This window comes from Antechinus flavipes, chromosome 3, assembly GCF_016432865.1.
Source record: "Antechinus flavipes isolate AdamAnt ecotype Samford, QLD, Australia chromosome 3, AdamAnt_v2, whole genome shotgun sequence".
Lineage (NCBI taxonomy): Eukaryota > Metazoa > Chordata > Mammalia > Dasyuromorphia > Dasyuridae > Antechinus > Antechinus flavipes.
In genome coordinates, this window is record NC_067400.1 from 343,354,987 (window position 1) to 343,375,444 (window position 20,458).

Sequence of the window (20,458 nt, forward strand, 5' to 3'; positions counted from 1 at the left end):
TTAAATTGGACCCCAGATACTTACTGCCTGTGTAACAATGGACAAATCATTTGGTCACAATTTTCCTTAGTTTCTTCAATGGAGATAATTATTGCTTCTATTTTCCAGAGTTGTTGTAAGGATCAAAAGAGGTATTTGTAGAAGGTTCCACATAGTTTTTGGCATATCATATGTTTTTAATAAATGCTTGTTCATTTTACTTCCTTATAATGTGAGAAAAAATAAGTTGGAATTGATGATTTTCAAAATCTCTTTTTAACTCTTATCTGTGTTGTTGCTGCTGCTAGCACTACTTGCTTAGCTCACAAACTGAATTTTATATGCCTACATTTGTTATAGTAGATAGAATATTGGCCATGGAGTCGTGACACTCACTTGGCAACATGTTTCATATATCTATTAGTTACATTAACATTGACAACTGACCCTCTCAGTCTCAGTTTTCTCACTTGGAAATGAGGATAAAAATACTTGCATGACTGTTGTAAAAAATAAAAGTACTCTCTGGAGGCAAGCTTTAAATCATGTCATAAATGTTATAATGAAAAGAACTGGGCAAAATAAAAAATAATTTCAATAAGTATATAGTCCCTCAAGACAACATCTTTAAATTAGCAGCAAATATTTATTAAGCATAATTTGGTTCCAGATACTCTGCTATAAATTTAGAATTCAAAGACAGACAAGAAATCCCTGAGGAGTTTACAATTTATTGAAGTGAAGCCTGAGAGATAGAGACAGAGATAAAGACAGAGAGATACAGAGAGACAGAGAATCAGAGAAACAGAAAAATAATAAACACATAGGTATATATACACATCCACATATGTAGACATATGATACACATATCTGTATATGTAAGTGTGTAAGTATACATACAAAATATTTTGTTGGGACAGGAAAGAGTTTGTGGGGAAACCACAAAATGCCTCATGTAGGAAATGGCTCTAGAAATAAATACTGAAAGGAAAAGTTACTCTAAGAGCCAAAAGTGAGGAGAGTAAATTCAGGTATGGGGTAATCTACAAAATGGAAAGTTTTCTGTGAGATCTAGTATGCTGCACAAAGCATTCATGTGAGCCTCTAATTTCAAGTAACAGTTGCCAAAAATCAATTCAGTGATTTTTACCTCAAATTTCTATTAATATTTAATGTCATTTTTCATATCTAAGGAAGCTTTTGATCTAAAGACCAAATATATAATGACAAAAGTCCACATGGGATTTAGTAAGGCTTTTAAATGCATCCAAGGATAGATATCTAGTTTAGAAACTTTTTGAGGTTTTCTAATCAATAGGAGAATTTTTAAAAGCTAAAAAACAAAATGTGTAGCTTTCCTTTTTCCTAATTTATTTTGGTTCAAAATATCACAGGATAACTTTATTCCATTTTAGGATTTGGCAATTCCTTCCTTGGCTAAACCTTTGTCTTCAGGTCTGGGACAGAACAAAGCCTATCACTTCTTGTCAGATACATCCCTATAGATGATCTGGGAAGGAATAATAGATTCTCTTGAGAAAAGTGGTCAGATTAATTGCTGAGTAATGAATGGAAGCTAAATGTGTGTTTGCTGTGATAGGCAGGCAAGAAAATCCTGTCATATAGTGGATGTATGTAAGAAAATAGGCAGAAACAATTCTTAATTGTCTACAATCCCCTAAAGAGATTTTTTTAAGAGAAGAAATAAAGCAGTAAGATTAAAACATTATATTTGAATTGCAACAGTTATTCCAAAATGAAAACTGTTTATAGCATTATTGATCTTCTAGATACCCACTGCATCCATAAAATATCAGTACCAATAGGGCCTTAGAGTTCAACTAATCCAAATCCTTTATTTTTCAAATGGGAAACTCCAGAATGGTTGAATATTTGTCCAAAGTCATATTGTAAGTTTGTAACTAAGTCTAGAATGGATTCTGAAACATGCTGCTCCCAGTTCAGTGATCTTTCTAATATGTAACATTGTTTCTCTTTCTTGAAAATAAGCAATTTGCTTTCTATAAATAAGAACTAATGTCTATCCCATATTTCTTATAGACGAATACCAGAAAGGATGAACTATTAAGTCTTTCATATTTTAGGGAGAAGATGTATATTCGATCTCTTTTCCTAGCTTCAGAAAATAGTGGAATTACAGGCTAAGACAGGCTTCTTTTGGGAGAAGTATTAGAAGGAATAAAAGATGATGGGAGAGAAAGATATACATACACATATTCACACACAGAAACTGAAACAGAAAGAGAGAGAAATTGAGAGATAGAAAGAAAAAGACATAAACACACACTCATAGAGACACAGAATTTTTTATGCTCTATCTGGCTTTATATTTGCAGTAATGAACATATGAATATATCAGAGAGAAGGGACATATTGGGGGGGAAATATAGAGAGGGTAGACTGAAAATAGCAAAATGGAATCAGAACTCTGGTTTCACATATGTGTGGGAAAAGGTGAAGAACTTACAGATTCTAAAATATATCAAGACTTATAGGCCTCAGTTTTGGCTTCACTTGATTTTAGATAAGGCCTGGACTACATTCCATTGCCCAAGGAAGGTAGTGGCCGAAGAAGCTGTATATCGCCTTGGCTACTACATTCCACTGACCAACTAGGGGAACAGTAGACTTATATGACCAATCACAACACATAGAGGGTGGGATTTTGGAGGTTCTTTGTCTAAAATAGAGCTGTAATCATTTTCAAGGCTCTGGCCCTATCCTGCTGTGGAATTTTGCTCACAGACCAGGGTGGGATCCGCTTCTTGAGATTCTAATAAATAATTCTGTTTTCTATGAGTGATCTATGTAGTAGTCAATTTGGGTAGGTCTTTTTGTCGCAAACACATATGTCAAAGAAGAAGACTGACATGGGATTTAAGAATGACAGAGAAGTCAAATATCTTTAAATAAGCAACCTATCATAATCTAAATTAAAAAAATACACGAACATATTTAAACTGGAGTTATTTTCAAAATCAATTTCCTTCTCATTAGGTGAGAAGTAGGTTTGTTTGCAACTCAGCATTTTGTCAATTTGGGTCACTGAAAACTGACTTTCCCTTGGTTTTAAAATAGTTTTATATCTAAGTTTGTGACCAATGATATATACTTAGTTTTTTTTTTAAGATCAGAGTTATGATGTTTCGATAAAATATACTTTCATGTAGTCATACTTATAGAATAAAAGAAAATCAAAAGGGATCTCAAAAATCACTTAGTTCAATGCCTTCCTTTCACAAATTAAGCAACCGAGTTAAAAAGGAATAAGATTATTGGTCCAATATCAAAAAGAATGTTAGGAGTAAAATAAGATCTTCAGATTCCAAATCTTTTATTTTTTCTATTCATTCTGACAATTACAAAATGTTTCTTTGAATAAAGAATTAATGTAGCCTTTGAATTGCAATAGCTACAACCCAATTAACTATTTGATTGAATGATACTATTGTCTAATTATGTTGAAATTGACCAATAAATTAGGACAACATTATATGGAATGGGAATATATATATATATATATATATATATATATATATATATATATATATATATATATATATATAATATAAATTTACAGTCCTCTTAACAGAACACTGGATTAAAGAAATATAATATACTGGCATTCAGAAGAATGTAGCATGAGCTAAATCAAACTATTTAAAACTGATTCTGATCAGATGATCTCAATTGTGGCTATCTTCCCAAAAGTCAGTGCAAATGGCAATTAAAAAGTATGATACGTGGAATGAGGGGAAAGATTTTTTGAAAGGAAGTGAACCTTTTGAATAATAATGGAAATAGTGATTTAGAAGTAGTGAAGTATCCTCTACTATTTCTAAATTTGTTTGCAAAGCAAAATTAGTCAGGAAAAATGACTGGGTCTTCCTTTTCAATTTTTTTTTTCACCAGTAAAGCAAAGAAATAAAGAAAACATGTGAAATCATTTGGATTACAATATTTTCTGAATTAAAAGCACTAATAATCAACATTACAGATAAATAATTGAAAGATTGAAAACTTTGACCAGAGCTCTCTAAATCTATTGATAATTTAAGCATTTTAAAAAATATTCACGATAAGTAAAGAATTGTGTTAGATGTTAGGAAAAATGGAAAAAATTTGGATAAGTATATATCCCAAACCTCATGGGGTTTGACAGATGAGAACTGTGATAGAGTGAGAAGACACACACACACACACACACACACACACACACACACACACATATATATATATATACATACATATACATATATGCATATATAATTATGATACAAAATCCAATATCTCTTTTTCTTCTTGAGGCAATTGGGGTTGGGACTTGCCCAGGGTCACACAGATAGGAAGTGTTAAGTGCCTGAGGCCAGATTTGAACTGAGGTCCTTTTGACTTTAGGATTGGTGCTCTATCCACTCCACCAACTAGTTGCCTCAATCCAATCTCTCTCTCTCTCTCTCTCTCTCTCTCTCTCTCTCTCTCTCTCTATATATATATATATATATATATATATATATTTGCTGCGGCAATTAAATTTGCTCAGGGTCACTCAGCTAGGAAATGTGTCCGGAGCCAGATTTGAACTCAGGTCCTCTTGATTTCAGGGCTGGTGCTCTATCCATTGCACCACCTAGCTGCCCCTAATCCAACATCTCAATAATAATTCCTTTACTCAGAAATTATATCCAGTTTATCCTATATAGACTTTGTTTGTACACAGATGTTTGTATGTTGTCTCTCATTAGACTATGAGCTCCTTGAGGTCAGGGACACTTTTATGAACTTTTCTTTGCATCCCAAGTGATCACCACATTACATGACACATAGTAGATTCTTAATACATGTTTGTTGACCTGATTAAATAGTCCAAATTGAGAAACAATGTGGGAGGGAAAAAAAGACAATGCCAAAAGATAGTAAAAAAATAAAAAGATTACAGGGTATAGATTAATATAATATTGGCCAAGCACATAATAGACTTTCCACACATGAACTTAGAACCCATTATAGTCAATTACTGATGTCTTCCGAAGGAATATATTGAAAATAGGATTTGAAAGAGGAAAAGGACATTTGTTCACTATATGGGAAAGAAGAAAACAAAATTAAGAAGGGTAAGGAAAAACAAGCTGATAGAGGGAAGGTCAATAATTAAAATTAAAGACTGCTTTTGTATAAAATTTGAGATATGGTTATGAGCTTTCTTAAGTGTTTGGTATTTGGCTAACCATGCAGTATTGGCAGAGATGAAAATCTCAGAGCCTTTCATCTTCTGCTATATTACTGCTAATTATCTCAATCACAACAATTGGGTTTAGTTTTGAATGTAGACATGTTTTTTCATCTTCTCTATAGCCCCAATACTTGGGGATCTATTTGTCAAGACAAAAATCAGGTACTATATGAACACAATTACAAAACACTTCTCACACAAATAAAGTCAAATCTAAATAATTGGAAAATTATTAATTGCTCATGGCTAGGCTGAGCTAATATAATAAAAATGAAAATTCTGCCTAAATTGATCTACTTGTTCAGTGCTATACCAATCAAGCTGCCAAAAAATTATTCTATAGAAGTAGAAAAATTAATAACAAAATTCATCTGGAAGAACAAAAGGTCAAGAATATCAAGTGAATTAATGAAAAAAAAAATACAAAGGATGGTGACCTAGCAGTATCAAACCTAAAACTACATTATAAATTAGCAATCATCAAAACTATTTGGTACTGGCTAAGAAATAGAATGATGGATCAGTAGAATAGATTAAATACACATGTTACAATAATTAAGGTCTAAAGTAATCTAGTATTAGATAAATACCTAAACTCCAAATTCTCTATTTGTCACAAACTTACATCTCACACCCCATACCAAAATTAGGTTAAAATGGGTACATGATTTAGGCATAAAGGATGATACCATGAACAAATTAGGAGGTCAAGGGACAATTTACCTATCAGATCTTTGGAGAAGGTAAGAATTTTTAATCAAAGAAGAACTAGAGAACATTATGAAAGGCAAAGTGGACAAATGCAACAAAAACAAAATTAAAAGGAAGTACAAAGCTGGGAAAAATCTTAACAGTATTTCTGATAAAGACCTCATTTCTTAAATATATAAAGAACTGTAAATTTTTATAAGAATACAAGTCATTTTCCAATTGATAAATGGTCAAAGGTTATGAATAGACAATTTTCAGATGAAGAAATTATGCTTTAAATAACTATTGATTAGAGAAATACAAATTAAAACAACTCTGAGGTATCATCTCATACCTCTCAGATTGACTAAGATGACAGGAAAATATAATGATAAATGTTGGGGAGAATATGTGAAAGCTGGGGCACTAATGCGGTGTTGGTGGAGTTGTGAAATGATTCAAACATTCTGGAAAACAACTTGGAACTATGCCCAAAGTACTATAATACTGTGTATAACCTTTGATTATTGCAGTGGATTATTGGGTCTGCATCCCAAGGAAATCTTAAAGGAGGGAAAAAGACCCACATATGCAAAAATGTTTGTCGCAGCTCTTTTTGTGGTAGCCAAGAATTGGTAAATGAGTAGATACCCACCAATTGGAAAATGGCTGAATAAGTTGTGATCTATGAAGGTAATGAAATATTATTGTTTTATAAAAATGACGAACAAATTGATTTTAGAAAGGCTTGGAAAGATTTATAAGAACTGCTGCTGAATGAAACAAGCGGAATCAGGAAAACACTGTATACAGTGACAGCAAGAATATGCAGTGATAAACTAAGACTTGCTTCTTTTCAGTGATTCAGTGATAAAGCAATCTCAATAGATTTTGGACAGAAAATGCCATCTACATTTGGAAAAAGAACTAAGGAGACTGAATGTAAATCAACATATGCTATATTCAGTTCTTTCCCCTGATTTTTAAAATCTCTCCCATGGTTTTTCCCTTTTGCTGTGATTTTTCTCTCCCAAAATGATTCATAAATTAATGTGTATTGAAATAAATTTACAATAATATTTAAAAAATAGACCAGACTATAGATTAGGACAGTGGTTCTTGAACTTTTATTCTAGTATCTTTAGTCTATTAAAAATGACTGAGGATCTGTCCAAAGAGGTTTTGTATATGTGGGTTATATTTACAAATCTTTGCCATATTAGATAGAACATTTCATTTTGAATTTGTAGACCCTCTGAAAGGGTTTCAGAGCTACACAGGATGCTCTGGACCACACTTTGACAACTGAATTAGGAGATCAGTGACCACAGTTGTCCTAACTTGAAAACATCTTGGAAGCATCAAAAATGTGGTGATCCCTCTTACCCCAAAAACACATAACTCTAAAGTAACTCTGAAAACAGTGGCACAAAATTTTAAAGCTTGGGAGCATGCATCCCCAGTCCCAGGTGAACAGATCCCTACATTGACATTAAGCTCAAAATCAAGAAATAGGCTTGAAAAATAAGCCAACATTTGAACTCAGGATTTGAACTCAAGAATATTAGTCTTTCTGACTTCAGGCCTAGTACTCTTCTTATTGTGCCACCTGAATAATTCATAAGGATACACTGTTGACTGTGTTTCATTTAATGACAAAAATGACTTGGACTTTACCAAATCACAAATGATGAATAGAAACCATCAGACCCTATCATAAAAATAATTTATTTAAAGTTTCACCTATAAAGTTGCTTTATCAATCAGGATATCGTAAACGTTACATTGTGTGAGAAGAAATTATTAAATTTTCCAATGGGGAGAAAAGATAGCTCATTGCATCAATTAGAAATAATAACAAGAACATAGTATAAAATCTAGTTGGTATTCATTTCTGGTTAGTTCCAAAATGCCAAATATGAGATGTGTGTCTTTGGGAAATGGGAAATATTACTGAAATCATCTAGTTGGAGGTATTTCAAAATATATCATCCATTTCATGATGATGGAGGTCAGATGTGTTAATGAATTTGAAATAGAATGCATTACTCATACAAACAAATGATTGCTAAGAGTTTCAGATTCAAAATGAGACAATTAAGTACTATAAGTAGAAATCATTTGGAAAAGAAGAGGCCAGTGGAATTGTGATCTTATCTATTAGCATATAATATAACATTAAAAAAATATTTTTAACAAGCATGATTGCTTTAATTTAAAATTGATACCTTAGTGTAGCATAATTCAGACAGATTCCATTGCTCAAAATTTTTTGAGAACTTTGCTTCTAGAGAGAGAAGCAAATTTATTTCCTTATTTGAAGAGGTGGCAGGTGCATGAAGGAGTAAACTCATTCTGTTTGGTAGCAGAGGGCAGAATTAGGAGCCAAGGATCAAAGTTTCAGAGTAGAAATTTAGGTAGTATGTAAGAGGGAAACCAACAAGTTATTTGCTAACCCAAAAGTAGTATGAGCTGCTTCACAAGGTAAGAGACATCCAGTCTGGGGCAAATTACATATGGTATTCAGAAATGGAGTAGATTATATAGTTTCTGAAGTAAAATACAATTTTATGACTTTAATTTATTCACATTTTATTTTTTTATTGTACACAATGCTATTTAATTATATGTAATATCTCTGTGTTTCTGTCTGTCTGTGTTTCTGGTGTAAGTCACAGAAAAGTATACAGAGAATCTATCATACTCCTCATTCACCATAACTTTTCACATATAAAAAATTAAAGACCTGCCTTTAAAGATGATGATTTTCACCATTGAAGATATTAAAGAATGTAATATAGCTTCTGAAAGCCATTATGAAAACTGAGGTCTAAGAATGTTTTAAGCAAAATCCATAAGAAAAAAAATACTTATACTCAGTAAAAATGACTTTTAAAGACATAAAACCCTCTTTTGTTAGGTAAACTCCAGTGTTATTTGATTTTAAGTAATCAAATCACAGTAGATCTAAGTCAGCAGGAAATTATTTTAATAGAAATTCAATCAATATAGTCAGCTTCATGGGTGGTCATGATGTTAAAAAAAACAAGATTTCATCAGAAAACAAAAAATGTTAAACTAAAATATGGAATGCTCTATTCATTGTGAGATATTTTTTATTGAGAAGCTTTGTTTTGTGAAATGGATTATTATTTGTTTATGAGTGTATGAGAAAGATATCTATTGTGAGATTATGATGAACTAACAATGGTTAGAAAAGAAAAAGAAAAAGAAAAAGCACTGATGCTTCACTAAAAAATAAGAAAAAAAAACTAAGGAATCCCTGTTTCATACAAGTAGATCTATTTTATTTTAATTATATATTTATTATTATATTATATGTATTATCATATATATTATATTATAAATATATATTATATTTAATTATATATTAGATTGCAACTACTAGAGTGATTAGATCTGGTGCAAGCCTGAGAGCTAAACCTTCTAATTACATTTTTGAGTTTTCTCTAAATACAACTCTCTGAGTCAATGACCAACTAGATATGAAAATGATACTTATTATGGGTGTGATCTTTGGACCATTAAACTGGACAATAGGTAGGGGACTAATAAAATTTTACTGGGTCAATGAATAAATTTGTCAGTATTACACTATTAAATATAATTTCATTCTTTATTCAGAAATTGGGTGGTTACTAAAAATAATTATCTACTAACTGTAAGATATTTTAAATATGTAATTATTTTATAAAGCAATAGGCTTTTAAGAGTTCTTCTCTTTGATAGTAACATTTTTGGATTCTCTTCTTTGTGTGTATGTGTCTTACTCTCACCTTACTCTAAGAATATTTTCCTTGTTTGGAAATTGTGACAACTTTACTCCAGCAAAAACACCAGAGTTTTTTATTTCATATTTTTTGCTCTTCCTACCTTTAGTTCCCTTCTTAATATATTTATTATCCACATTCTCTTCTCTTTTTGATCCAAAGTTCCTCACATATGGACTCCATTTGGGTATGTCCTGTATTCCAAATGATTTATCACCCTTTACCTCTTTTTTTCACCTGTTTTAATCCTTACTCCACTCAATCAAAATTTATCTTTCTCAATTTCTATCTCCTTAGAGTCCTGATCTTTGCCAATTTAACAAATTATGCTACACTAAAAAGTGTTATAGGCTAATAACACATTAATTCAGGGTTCCCTATAAGAAAACTAGAATTAATCTAAACCCCTCTCACTCTCTTTTTTTTCTTTCTCTCCCTCACTTTCTCTGTTTCTATCTCTATCTCTGTTTCTCCTCTCTTTCTCTCTCTCTCTCTCCCTCTCTCTCTTATAAAATACAGATCTAGGTGACCATTTTTCTTTTCTTATTTTTAGTGAAGCATCACTACACATCATAACAAAAAAATATTTATAGTAGTTCTTTTTGTGATGGCAAGGAATTGAAAATTGAGTGGATGCCCATTAGTTGGGGAAAGTCTCAACAAGTTTTGGTATAGGAATATGATAGAGTATGATTTGTTTCTAAGAAATGATTGTGCAGGCTAATTTCAGAAAAGCCTGGGAAGATTTACATGGACTGAAACTGAATGAAGTGAGTGGAACCAGGATAACATTGTACATAGTAATAACAACATCAAGTATTGATCAATTATGATAGACTTAGCTGTTGTCAGCATTACAGTGATCTAAGACAATTTCAAAAGATTTGTGATGGAAAATAATAAATACTTTTAGGAAAAGAACTAGAGGAACTACATATTGAATAATACTGTTTTCACTTTTAATTTTTTTGTTTTTTTTTTCTTTTTCATAGTTTTTCCCTTTTGTTCTAATTCTTCTTTCCCAACATGACTAATATGAAAATATACTTAACATGTATGATCCCATATCAGATTGATTGTTGTCTTGGAGGATGAGAGTAAGGGAAGGAAAGAAGGAATAGAGGGGATAAAAAAGTGAAACTTGAAATCTTGTGAAAATGAATAGTGAAAACTATTTTTACATGTAATGGGAAAAAATAAAATATTATTAAGTAAAACAAAACAAAACAAAGAACCAAAGGGAAAATACTTAGGCCTAAAAAGTTAATTTTTCCAAGGTTACAAATCTAATAAATATCTCAGAAAGTATTCAAAATCAGGTAAAGTCTACCATGTCACCTAGTTGTGTATTGGCAAAATTACCAGTAGAAAATAAAGCTACAACTGTGCCATTATGGAACTAGGTGCTAATGCTTTCTATTTTTCTGTAATTGACTCAGAATTTCATTGTAGAAGAAAATAGTCTGGCACCTTCATAGTTAATAACTCCATTTTCTATTTGATTATGTCAAAATCTCAAGGAAATGAAAAAGCATTCATCCTTTCCAAAAAAGAAACATCTCAAGATACACTCTTCCTAAAATGCATCTCCAGTTCTATTAAATAACTTATCCCAAAGGAGGAAATGATATGATCATTTCAGGAGTACTAGAAGAGACCTTATTTTGAAGAAAGGGAAGCTCCTTAAGATCTTAAATTGTAAAGAATAGGCAATTACATAGTCTACTTATATGTGGTAAACAACATTCTCTGTGCTTTAATTGTCTAACTTTTGTAGAAACAAAAAGGCTTAGAAATCATACCAACTAACTGAAAAAAGTAATATAAAGACTATAGAATGAAGCTGTTCAAAATTGGACCAGTAAGATAGTGACTTACCTGTGACCTTGCCCAAGGTGAGGGACCTTACAGCCCGGAAGTCAACCTCTGAAGAGAAGTTATATCTGTATTTAGGATGTTGGTCCACCTATAAGAGTAAAGCAAGCAAAACTTAATTTGTGAAGGAATCGTTAAAGGGTACAGAAGACCCCAGGCTAAAAAGTCTTAGACAATGCAGGGAGTTTCTGGCTCCCTTTGAGATTCCCTGTCTGTGAGAATTTAATAGAAGGTCTGGCTAATCTTTTCCAATACAGATGAAATGCCTCTTTCCTTTCTTTAAGAACAAGGGTGTTTTCAGGCAGGCCTTTTCCCTGCGAAGTTATGTAAAATATTTGATTGTTACTTATCTCCCTACAGAGATTTTCTCACCACATTTAGTGCTTTGAATGCCCCAAATAAACAAAGTCTTCCCAGGAAGGTGCTGTGTAGGATTAGCATTATATCTTGCCTCTCATTTCTCACTTCCTAATTCTCTGTCCTAATATCTCAGATCTTTCTGTAATTAATACACAGCACAGCAGAGTGACCTCCAGCTATGGGATCACAGGAGGCTTCCTTTATGTCTTTTCAAAAAGACCATGATTTACTCCAATGGCATACAGACCCATGATCCCTTTTTGCCATACATACTCCTGCTAACACAATGTTAGACAGTTTAAAAGATAAAAGTATTTTGTTTTTGCTTTATGAATTATGAAAGCAAATCTAAATTGTTGTTGCTGCTGCTGTTGCTGTTGTTTGAACTGCCACAAGGAGATCAGAGGGTATAGGTCCAAAACCTGTCTTTTACATTTATTACCTGAGTGACTTTGACCTCATTATTTAACCCGTTTGAGACTCAGTTTCCTGAAATATAAAATGTGGGAAATAATATTGGATGATCTCCATTTTCCAGGAGCAATCAGTAACTGTTCTGCATCTTGAATTTAGAGAACTGACTGATGCACTGGCACATAGGTCCAGTCAGTATATAGCAGTGAAAGGGCCAGAGATGTGCAGGTATGCTTAACAGCAGACTTTTATATTTATATACACATACACTCATAACAACACACACATACAGAAGATGTATTTTAAAATTTAGTCTTCATTATTAAAGTTTTCTCGATCCCTTACTCATGTCTAGACAATCAAAAGCATTTTATATTAAGTCCTGATTTATAAGCTTTGCTGACTTCCAAGGTATAAATTCTTGCATTGAAAATCTAATAAATGACGTTTACACAGTAGTCTAATCTGGCTGCAGTATACCTCTCTATAGGATTCAAAGACTGACCATTGATAAAATAACTTATTTCATATTCTGCTTGACAAGCATTTCAAATACTTTAGCTCATAGTTTTATAATAGCCATAGAAGAAAGCTATATAGGTGTCATATCACCTATTTTATAGATGAAAAGAAATAAAACTTTAAAAGTTAAGTGGTTTACTCAAGATCATACAACTAGTAAAGGACAAACTGTTTCCAAGTATAGTGCTCTTTGTAATAATCTTTATTGCTATCTTAGGTACATACAAAAGCTATGGAAATACTGTATTTTTAGAGCAGACCTTTCAAAATGCTTTACTTTAGTTAGGCCAATTTTATTTCCCTTTATAAAATCACTCTCATATCCATACATATATGCTTGTTGCTCCTTTTGAACCAATTTCCCTCCTTGTCTTATCTTAGTCAAATTTTCCTTTTTAAAATCTTAGTTCTGTTAAAGAATATTCATTATGAATTCTAAGTTAATAGAGAATATTAGTCCCAATTTCTTATTATACAAATGAAGTAGAAAAGACTGACATACATGTGACTAGGTAACATAGCTAGTTCAGTGGATGAATATAACCTACATTCCACATCTTTTGATTTCTAGAGAAAAGCTTGTCCTACCACAAATAACTGCTTATTTTCAATTGTTTCTCCAAGAAATTCTCACTGAGAGTTCAGCATCACTTTGATCTCATTAGTCTTAGAGCTTTTAATGATCATATTAGTAATTATTATCCTTCAATTTTTCTCTTTCTCAGAAATACCTCAAACACAACCTTTTCAAAGGTGAAATCCACAAATGACTTATAGTTGTGTTGAAATAATAAAATTTGTAGCTAAAAGCTGTTGGCCAACTCAATCACTTAATATTTGAGTGCCTAGGGCAAGTCAGTTAACTTACAATTCTACATTCTTAATAGCTTCATCTGAAAATGGAGAGACTTATAGTTACACTACCTATCCTTCAGGATTGTGATGAAACTGCTTTGTAAAACAAAATTTTCCATAAATATGTATACATGAGAACTATTATTTTTTTAACCAGGACATCAAGCATAGGTCTGGGCTCACAGCAGTATTTAATAAATACTTGTCTGTGAATTGATTGATTGAAGATGTCCCATCTGACACAGAAATGAGTATAGATGACTTAGAGATTTTTCTGTTAAATTATACTAGGCTTCCATGTAAAAGTCTTCAATGGCTCCCTTGACTATATGATAAAAATGCAAGCCTTGTGTGCAAAGTTCTCCATAATCAGTTTTCAATTACTTTTCTTATCTTAATGTATATTATTTCCTTATATAAACCCTCCAGCACAGCTAGAATGCTCTGTTCAATTTATCTTAACCCTCTATTCCATTAATAGTTTCCAATCCTGTTATCTCTCCCTCTTAAAAACATCAAGTTTGAACTTAAAGAAAGTCCCAGAAAACACACTAATATACCACACATAGTTAATTAAATGTCTGTTGAATTGAGCTTCAAATATGGACATACAAATAAAGTCAAAGGTGAGTGAAAAAAAATTAACTTGTGTTAATAAATGCAAACTATAGACCTAAGGAAAAGTTAAGAAAGATGTATTTGAATCTAGTTTTGCTGTTCATGACCTATGCAGCCTCCTATAAGTTGCTTTGGAACTGTGGGTCTCAGTTTCTTCATTTATAAAGTAGGATAGTTGGACTTGATCCATTGAATTTCTTCTAATTCTAAATCCAATGATTCTAGAGATCATCTAATCATAGATTCACAAAATTATAGCTTTCATATTAGAGGGAATCTTAAAGACCAATTTACTGTGGTCTAGCCAGTTAACTTGTCAGATGAGTAAAGTGGGGAACAGAAACTCAAGGTAACAAACTGAAGTTTAATTCTAAATCCAGGAACCTTTTTGCTATATTAGAGTGATGACAATTTTAGTCTAACTGCTTCATTTCATGGATTAAAAAAATAAGTCCTTATAAATTAGTTTCTTCCCCTGATCCATTAAATTCCATATACCTAAAAATTGGCAAAAAAAAAATGATTAGAATTCAGAAGATCTCCTGATTCCAAGCCTGTTTTTGTTTGTTGGTTGTTTTTTTTTTTTTCATTCTGACAAACTGTGAATAATGACCTCTTTGAGAGACATTCTTATTTGTATTACTGACTGATACATGTTAATCATATAGCTGTTAACCATAGAAAAGTCATTTTAAATCTCTGACACTCTGTCCTCTCTCTCAAGTGAGGAATACCAGAGCAAATAAGCTCACAGAATTGTTATGAAAAGTTACTGGTAAATTCTAAAGCACCATATAAATATTGATAATCTTTAGACTCTATAACCATTACCTAACTTGTGAAATAATTTATGTTGCCTTAAATTGTTTTCCCAGTGAAATTTTCAATTCTCTTATTATTAAGAATTGTCAGCAACTTGGTGATCATCAAACTTTACTTTCTGATGAAACTGTAGAAGCAGAGAGAGGTTAAGGATTTCACTTAGTGGCAGAGTCTGAACAAAACAAAAATGTCTGAAGTCTGAGTTCAATGACCTTTTACTTCACCAAATATAGCAGTTTTTTTAAAAAAAAATTCACTTTATGGTTACAAGATACTTTATCTGAATTAATTTATTTGATCCTCACCATAGTACTGTGCGATAGGTCAGATTCCATTGTTATAGATTTGGAATCTAAGACCTAGAATAGTTAGGTGACTTATCCAAATTATATTCTTCTGCCTTTCTAGGATCCATAGTCTTTACTCCTTCCTACTACTTGAACCTTTTCCTACTTCATAGTAATTTAGAGATTTTCTTTTTCTTTGCATCTCATTCATCTGTTCTCTTCCCTAAATGACTTAATATTTTCATATTCTATAACTCAGATATGCAACACATATATGCATACCCTCTTCCCCTATACACACACACACACACACACATATATGTGTGTGTGTGTGTTTGTGTGTATGTATCTACATATGTATGTGTGTGTATATATATATGTATGTACACACATACATATGTAGATATATACATATGTGTATGCATCTACATATGTATGTGTGTATATATGTATACATATATATATACACACATACATATGTAGATATATACATATATATATATATACATATATATATATATACTCATAATTTATATAGGAAGAAGGGGCTATGGGAACTTCTAAGCTCTTGGTGAAAAGTGAGAACAATATATATAGCACAGGACTAAACCTTATTGCTTAAATAGTATCAACATTCTTTCTTCCTAGCAAAAGTCTGTACTTTAATAATAAAACAAACAAACTGCTATTCATACTGCATATTTAGTAATTTATTAGACTATTCTACTACTATTTACACTTCTTTGATATTGGAAAAGTCATTTAACTTCTCTGGCTTCTTATCTGAATAAATAAAGTGTTGGTCAGATTGGTCTCTTTGGTCCATTTTAGCTCTAGATCAATGATACTTTGATGACACCATGACCCAACAGAGCTTTGATATCCTTTCATACTATAGTCGGATTATCATATGAATTTTTAAAGACCCACCCTATAGTTCATTTTTGCTTCTTAGACCTCAAGCTGCTCTTCATTTTGGCTGTTTATTTGTTTTTGAGCATTTGTATCAGAGTTCTAATATGTAGTAAAATACGATTAGTTGGTAACTCAGTTAAGTCACATGTTGTTAGTAATTTTGGGGGACTGCTGATGCATTTGATGCTACCTGACATAGTAAAAAGCATACTGGATTAGATTTTGAAAGAACTGAGTTTTAAAAGAGCACTTTTATTTCCTTATTGTATATCCAAAGTCAAAGGATATTTGGAATTAGTTTTGCATCATGAAAATGAGAAAACTGGATCAAATACTATCTGAAGTTTTTTACCTCAAAAATTCTTTGATTATGCTTTTTAAATGTCCCCACTCTATCTGTTTATATAGTAAGTAGGCACCCAATAAATATATTGAGAAAGTAGAATCTAATTCTCAAAATAAAATTACTTGGTGTTTTGTATGTTGCTTTATGTATTGAAAAGAATACTAAACTAGCTATCACAATTGTAAGGTTAATTAAGTTTTCTTCATCTTAATGCATGACCTCCAATAAGCCACCTAAATCAGCGAGCTTCATTTACTTATCTATATAATGATATAAATATGATATTATCCTTTTAAAGTTTCTATAAGGATCAAATAGATGATGCTTAGCAATTTGGGAATTGAAATGCATTTTTATTATCAGGAACTGAGCTTCATAGTAGTAAAAAGAACAAAATCCTATTCTCTCTGATTCTATTTTTCTCATTTTTCTTTTTTTTCCTTTCTGTTGATTTTGTCATGCTTTTTCATTCATTCATTCACTCATTCTTTCATATTTTCATTCAATGAAAGTGTGATTTATTCCTTGACCCCTCATTAAAACAAGAATATGCAAATTTAGAAATGAGAAAGGAATTAGTATCATATTGAATGATTTCTTCACTTCACCCTCCCAGTCACCTCACTACCATTAATTGGTAAATAATTTTGAGATATGAAATGCATTTGCAACTATGTGAAAGATAGATATAATACCTGAATAGTCAGTTGTTTTCCATCTCTGTTAATCTTTACATGGTGTATTTGTCTGTTGGCAAAATTTTCCACATCAATGGTATACACATGGACTCTCTCCTTACTCAGCTGATATCGAACCTGTAAGTTTCCTTAAAAGCAGAATACATTTCCATTTAGAATTGTGGCCTATAGAAAACATAAATAGAATTCACACTTTACATTGTCTTTTAAGCTACAACTACTAGCCTCCAGGGGCATATTTCTCAAATCCATTTATCACTTTGTTTTTTTTTTTTAAAGGACTAAATATAATTATGCTTAGTGCCAAAGTCAAGGGTAAATGTAAGGGATAACATTAGTATGAGGTCAAATTAAATGTCATGTACTAATAGGTCATCACAAATACTATGCAATGTATTTGAAAACAAAAAAACATAAATTATCTCTTGTGTTATCAGAGAAATTTTAATTAACTATATTTGAGAGTTTTTCACTTAAACTCTCTTTTCCTTAAGTTCGGAGATATATGTAGGAAAGTTCACTAATTGCCCAGAAAATTCATCCATGACATACCCTATCAAAGGAAGATGCAGAAAGATATAAACAGTTATCATTTTTCTGCTTATTGCTTATCTGGTTGTAAGATTAGCACATAAGGTGTGAAGTCTCTAAATATTTTTTCCCATCCAAATTTCCATCACCATACATTGCTAAGAATGAGGAGCATGGTTAAGGATGACTGGTACTCATATGAAATATAAGAATGGCTTTGACAATTTTACAGTGAATTAGAAAACAATGAGCTGAAAATGACATCAGACCATAGCATCACCTCCTTCAGACTCTCTCAGAACTTTAGGAAATGTTGTGATCTTTCTAATACCCTATCACATTCCAAAATAACAACGTGAAAGTATATTCTTGTTGCCTTCAATGTGTTCCATAATTGTTGGGCATCCGATTGTGGAAGATTATATCTATGAATTTAATTGTAATTTATTTGGAACCTGCCTCAATTTATCTTTTATTTTAAGGTGTATGTGTGAGGGGTAAAGATCCCAGGTTAACTTTAAAAAGATTGATTCTAGTAAAGCCATTATGACAATCCTAATTCTAAATCCCATATATAAATCAAGGAAGAGGAAAAACAAAACAAAACAAAAAGTTTTTCTCTCTCTCTGTCTTGAGTGAGTGAAGGGTAATTCATAGATAGAGTATTGAAATCCAAGAAGTTTTTATTTGAAATACTCCCACCTTTTTTTTTTACTTTCTCCTATCTCTTACAGTTTCTTTTTCCAGATTCAATACAGTTAAAATAAAAACTCATTTCACTACTTATCTCAAGCTTCAACTAAAAGCATTTCATATAACATTCTTCCATAGTATTTCCAAAATCTTCCTATCTGCATATTTTTAAGATTCAGCTTTTTATAACTTTAATGAAATTCTAATTAATAGAATCACTGCTAGTATTGCCATATAAGTTTAAAAAATTGCAAGACAAATTTGGGAAGATTTGTTTTGGGTCCTAGAGAACACCTTGTGAATCATGATCATAAGCTGCAGGATCTTCTTCTCTGAGTGGCTTAATACTTTGACATCTCTTTCTCTTCCTCTATAGAGCTTGTAGATTTTCTAAAAGTTTCATGTCCCCCATTAACATGGTTCCCAAGAGAGTTTCAATATGGCCTGTTCCTGAGTGTCAAAAAAAAATAAGGCAAGCAAGGTTTATCTATGGGAGGGAGAGAGTGAGAGAGAAAGAGAGAGAAAATATCTATAGATATCTCTAGATATTTAAAAGTACAGATAGATTCATAAATTTATTCTATCTCTGTTACTCTTTGTCTCTGTCTCTCTCTTTCTCTCCCTACCCATCTCTTTATTATTTCTTATATTTTAATCATTTTATAGCCAGGCATACACATCTATAATCCCTACTACAGAGGAGGCTGAGGCTGCTGATTCCTTAAATGCAGGATTTCTAAACTGCAGTAGGGTTACAACTGATCAGGTACCCACACTTATTCATGTATCAATATGCTGACCTTGTAAGCCACAACCATTAGGCTTCCAAAGGAATGAAAATTTTTATTTTATTTTATTTTATTTTATTTTTATTTTATTTTATAACTTTATATTCACAGAATCCATGCCAGGGTAATTTTTTTACAACATTATCCCTTGCACTCGCTTCTGTTCTGATTTTTCCCCTCCCTCCCTCTACTCCCTCCCCTAGATGACAAGCAGTCCTATATATGTTAGATATGTTGCAGTATATCCTAGATACAATATATGTTTGCAGAACCAAACAGTTCTCTTGTTGCACAGGGAGAATTAGATTCAGAAGGTAAAAATAACCCAGGAAGAAAAACAAAAATGCAAACAGTTCACATTCGTTTCCCAGTGTTCTTTCTTTGGGTGTAGCTGCTTCTGTCCATCATTTATCAATTGAAATTGAGTCTTTGTCAAAGAAATCCACTTCCATCAAAATATGTCCTCATACAATATCGTTGTCGAAGTGTATAATGATTTCCTGGTTCTGCTCATTTCACTTAGCATCAGTTCATGAAAGTCTCTTCAAGCCTCTCTGTATTCATCCTGCTGGTCATTTCTTACAGAACAATAATATTCCATAACATTCATATACCACAATTTACTCAACCATTCTCCAATTGATGGGCATCCATTCATTTTCCGGCTTCTAGCCACTACAAACAGGGCTGCCACAAACATTTTGGCACATACAGGTCCCTTTCCCTTCTTTAGTATTTCTTTGGGATATAAGCCCAGAAGTAACACTGCTGGATCAAAGGGTATGCACAGTTTGATAACTTTTGGGGCATAAAGGAATGAAAATTCAAGGAAATGGAGAGTCGCAAAGTTTGTAAGTTCATCCCGGTTGGACTGGACTGTGAATAGTAAAATGGGTGCTGAACTTCTAATGAAATAGAAGGCAAAAATCAAAAATCAAAACAAATGAAAATCTACACAACATCAACAAAAATTAATTATTTTAAAATTTAATGTTAAATTAATGATGTTGGTGTTTACTC

General features: G+C 32.0%; 1 protein-coding gene across 1 annotated transcript in view; it reads right to left on the reverse strand.

The window, feature by feature from the left end:
* Window positions 1-20,458, reverse strand: part of CNTNAP5 (contactin associated protein family member 5) — a 913,682-nt gene that overhangs the window by 46,777 nt on the left and 846,447 nt on the right. The window contains exons 20-21 of the mRNA XM_051985717.1: window positions 17,424-17,554; window positions 11,593-11,680 (exon numbers count right to left, since the gene is read on the reverse strand). Of these exons, the coding sequence (XP_051841677.1) occupies window positions 11,593-11,680; window positions 17,424-17,554 (219 nt within the window). The remainder of the gene's footprint in view (window positions 1-11,592; window positions 11,681-17,423; window positions 17,555-20,458) is intronic.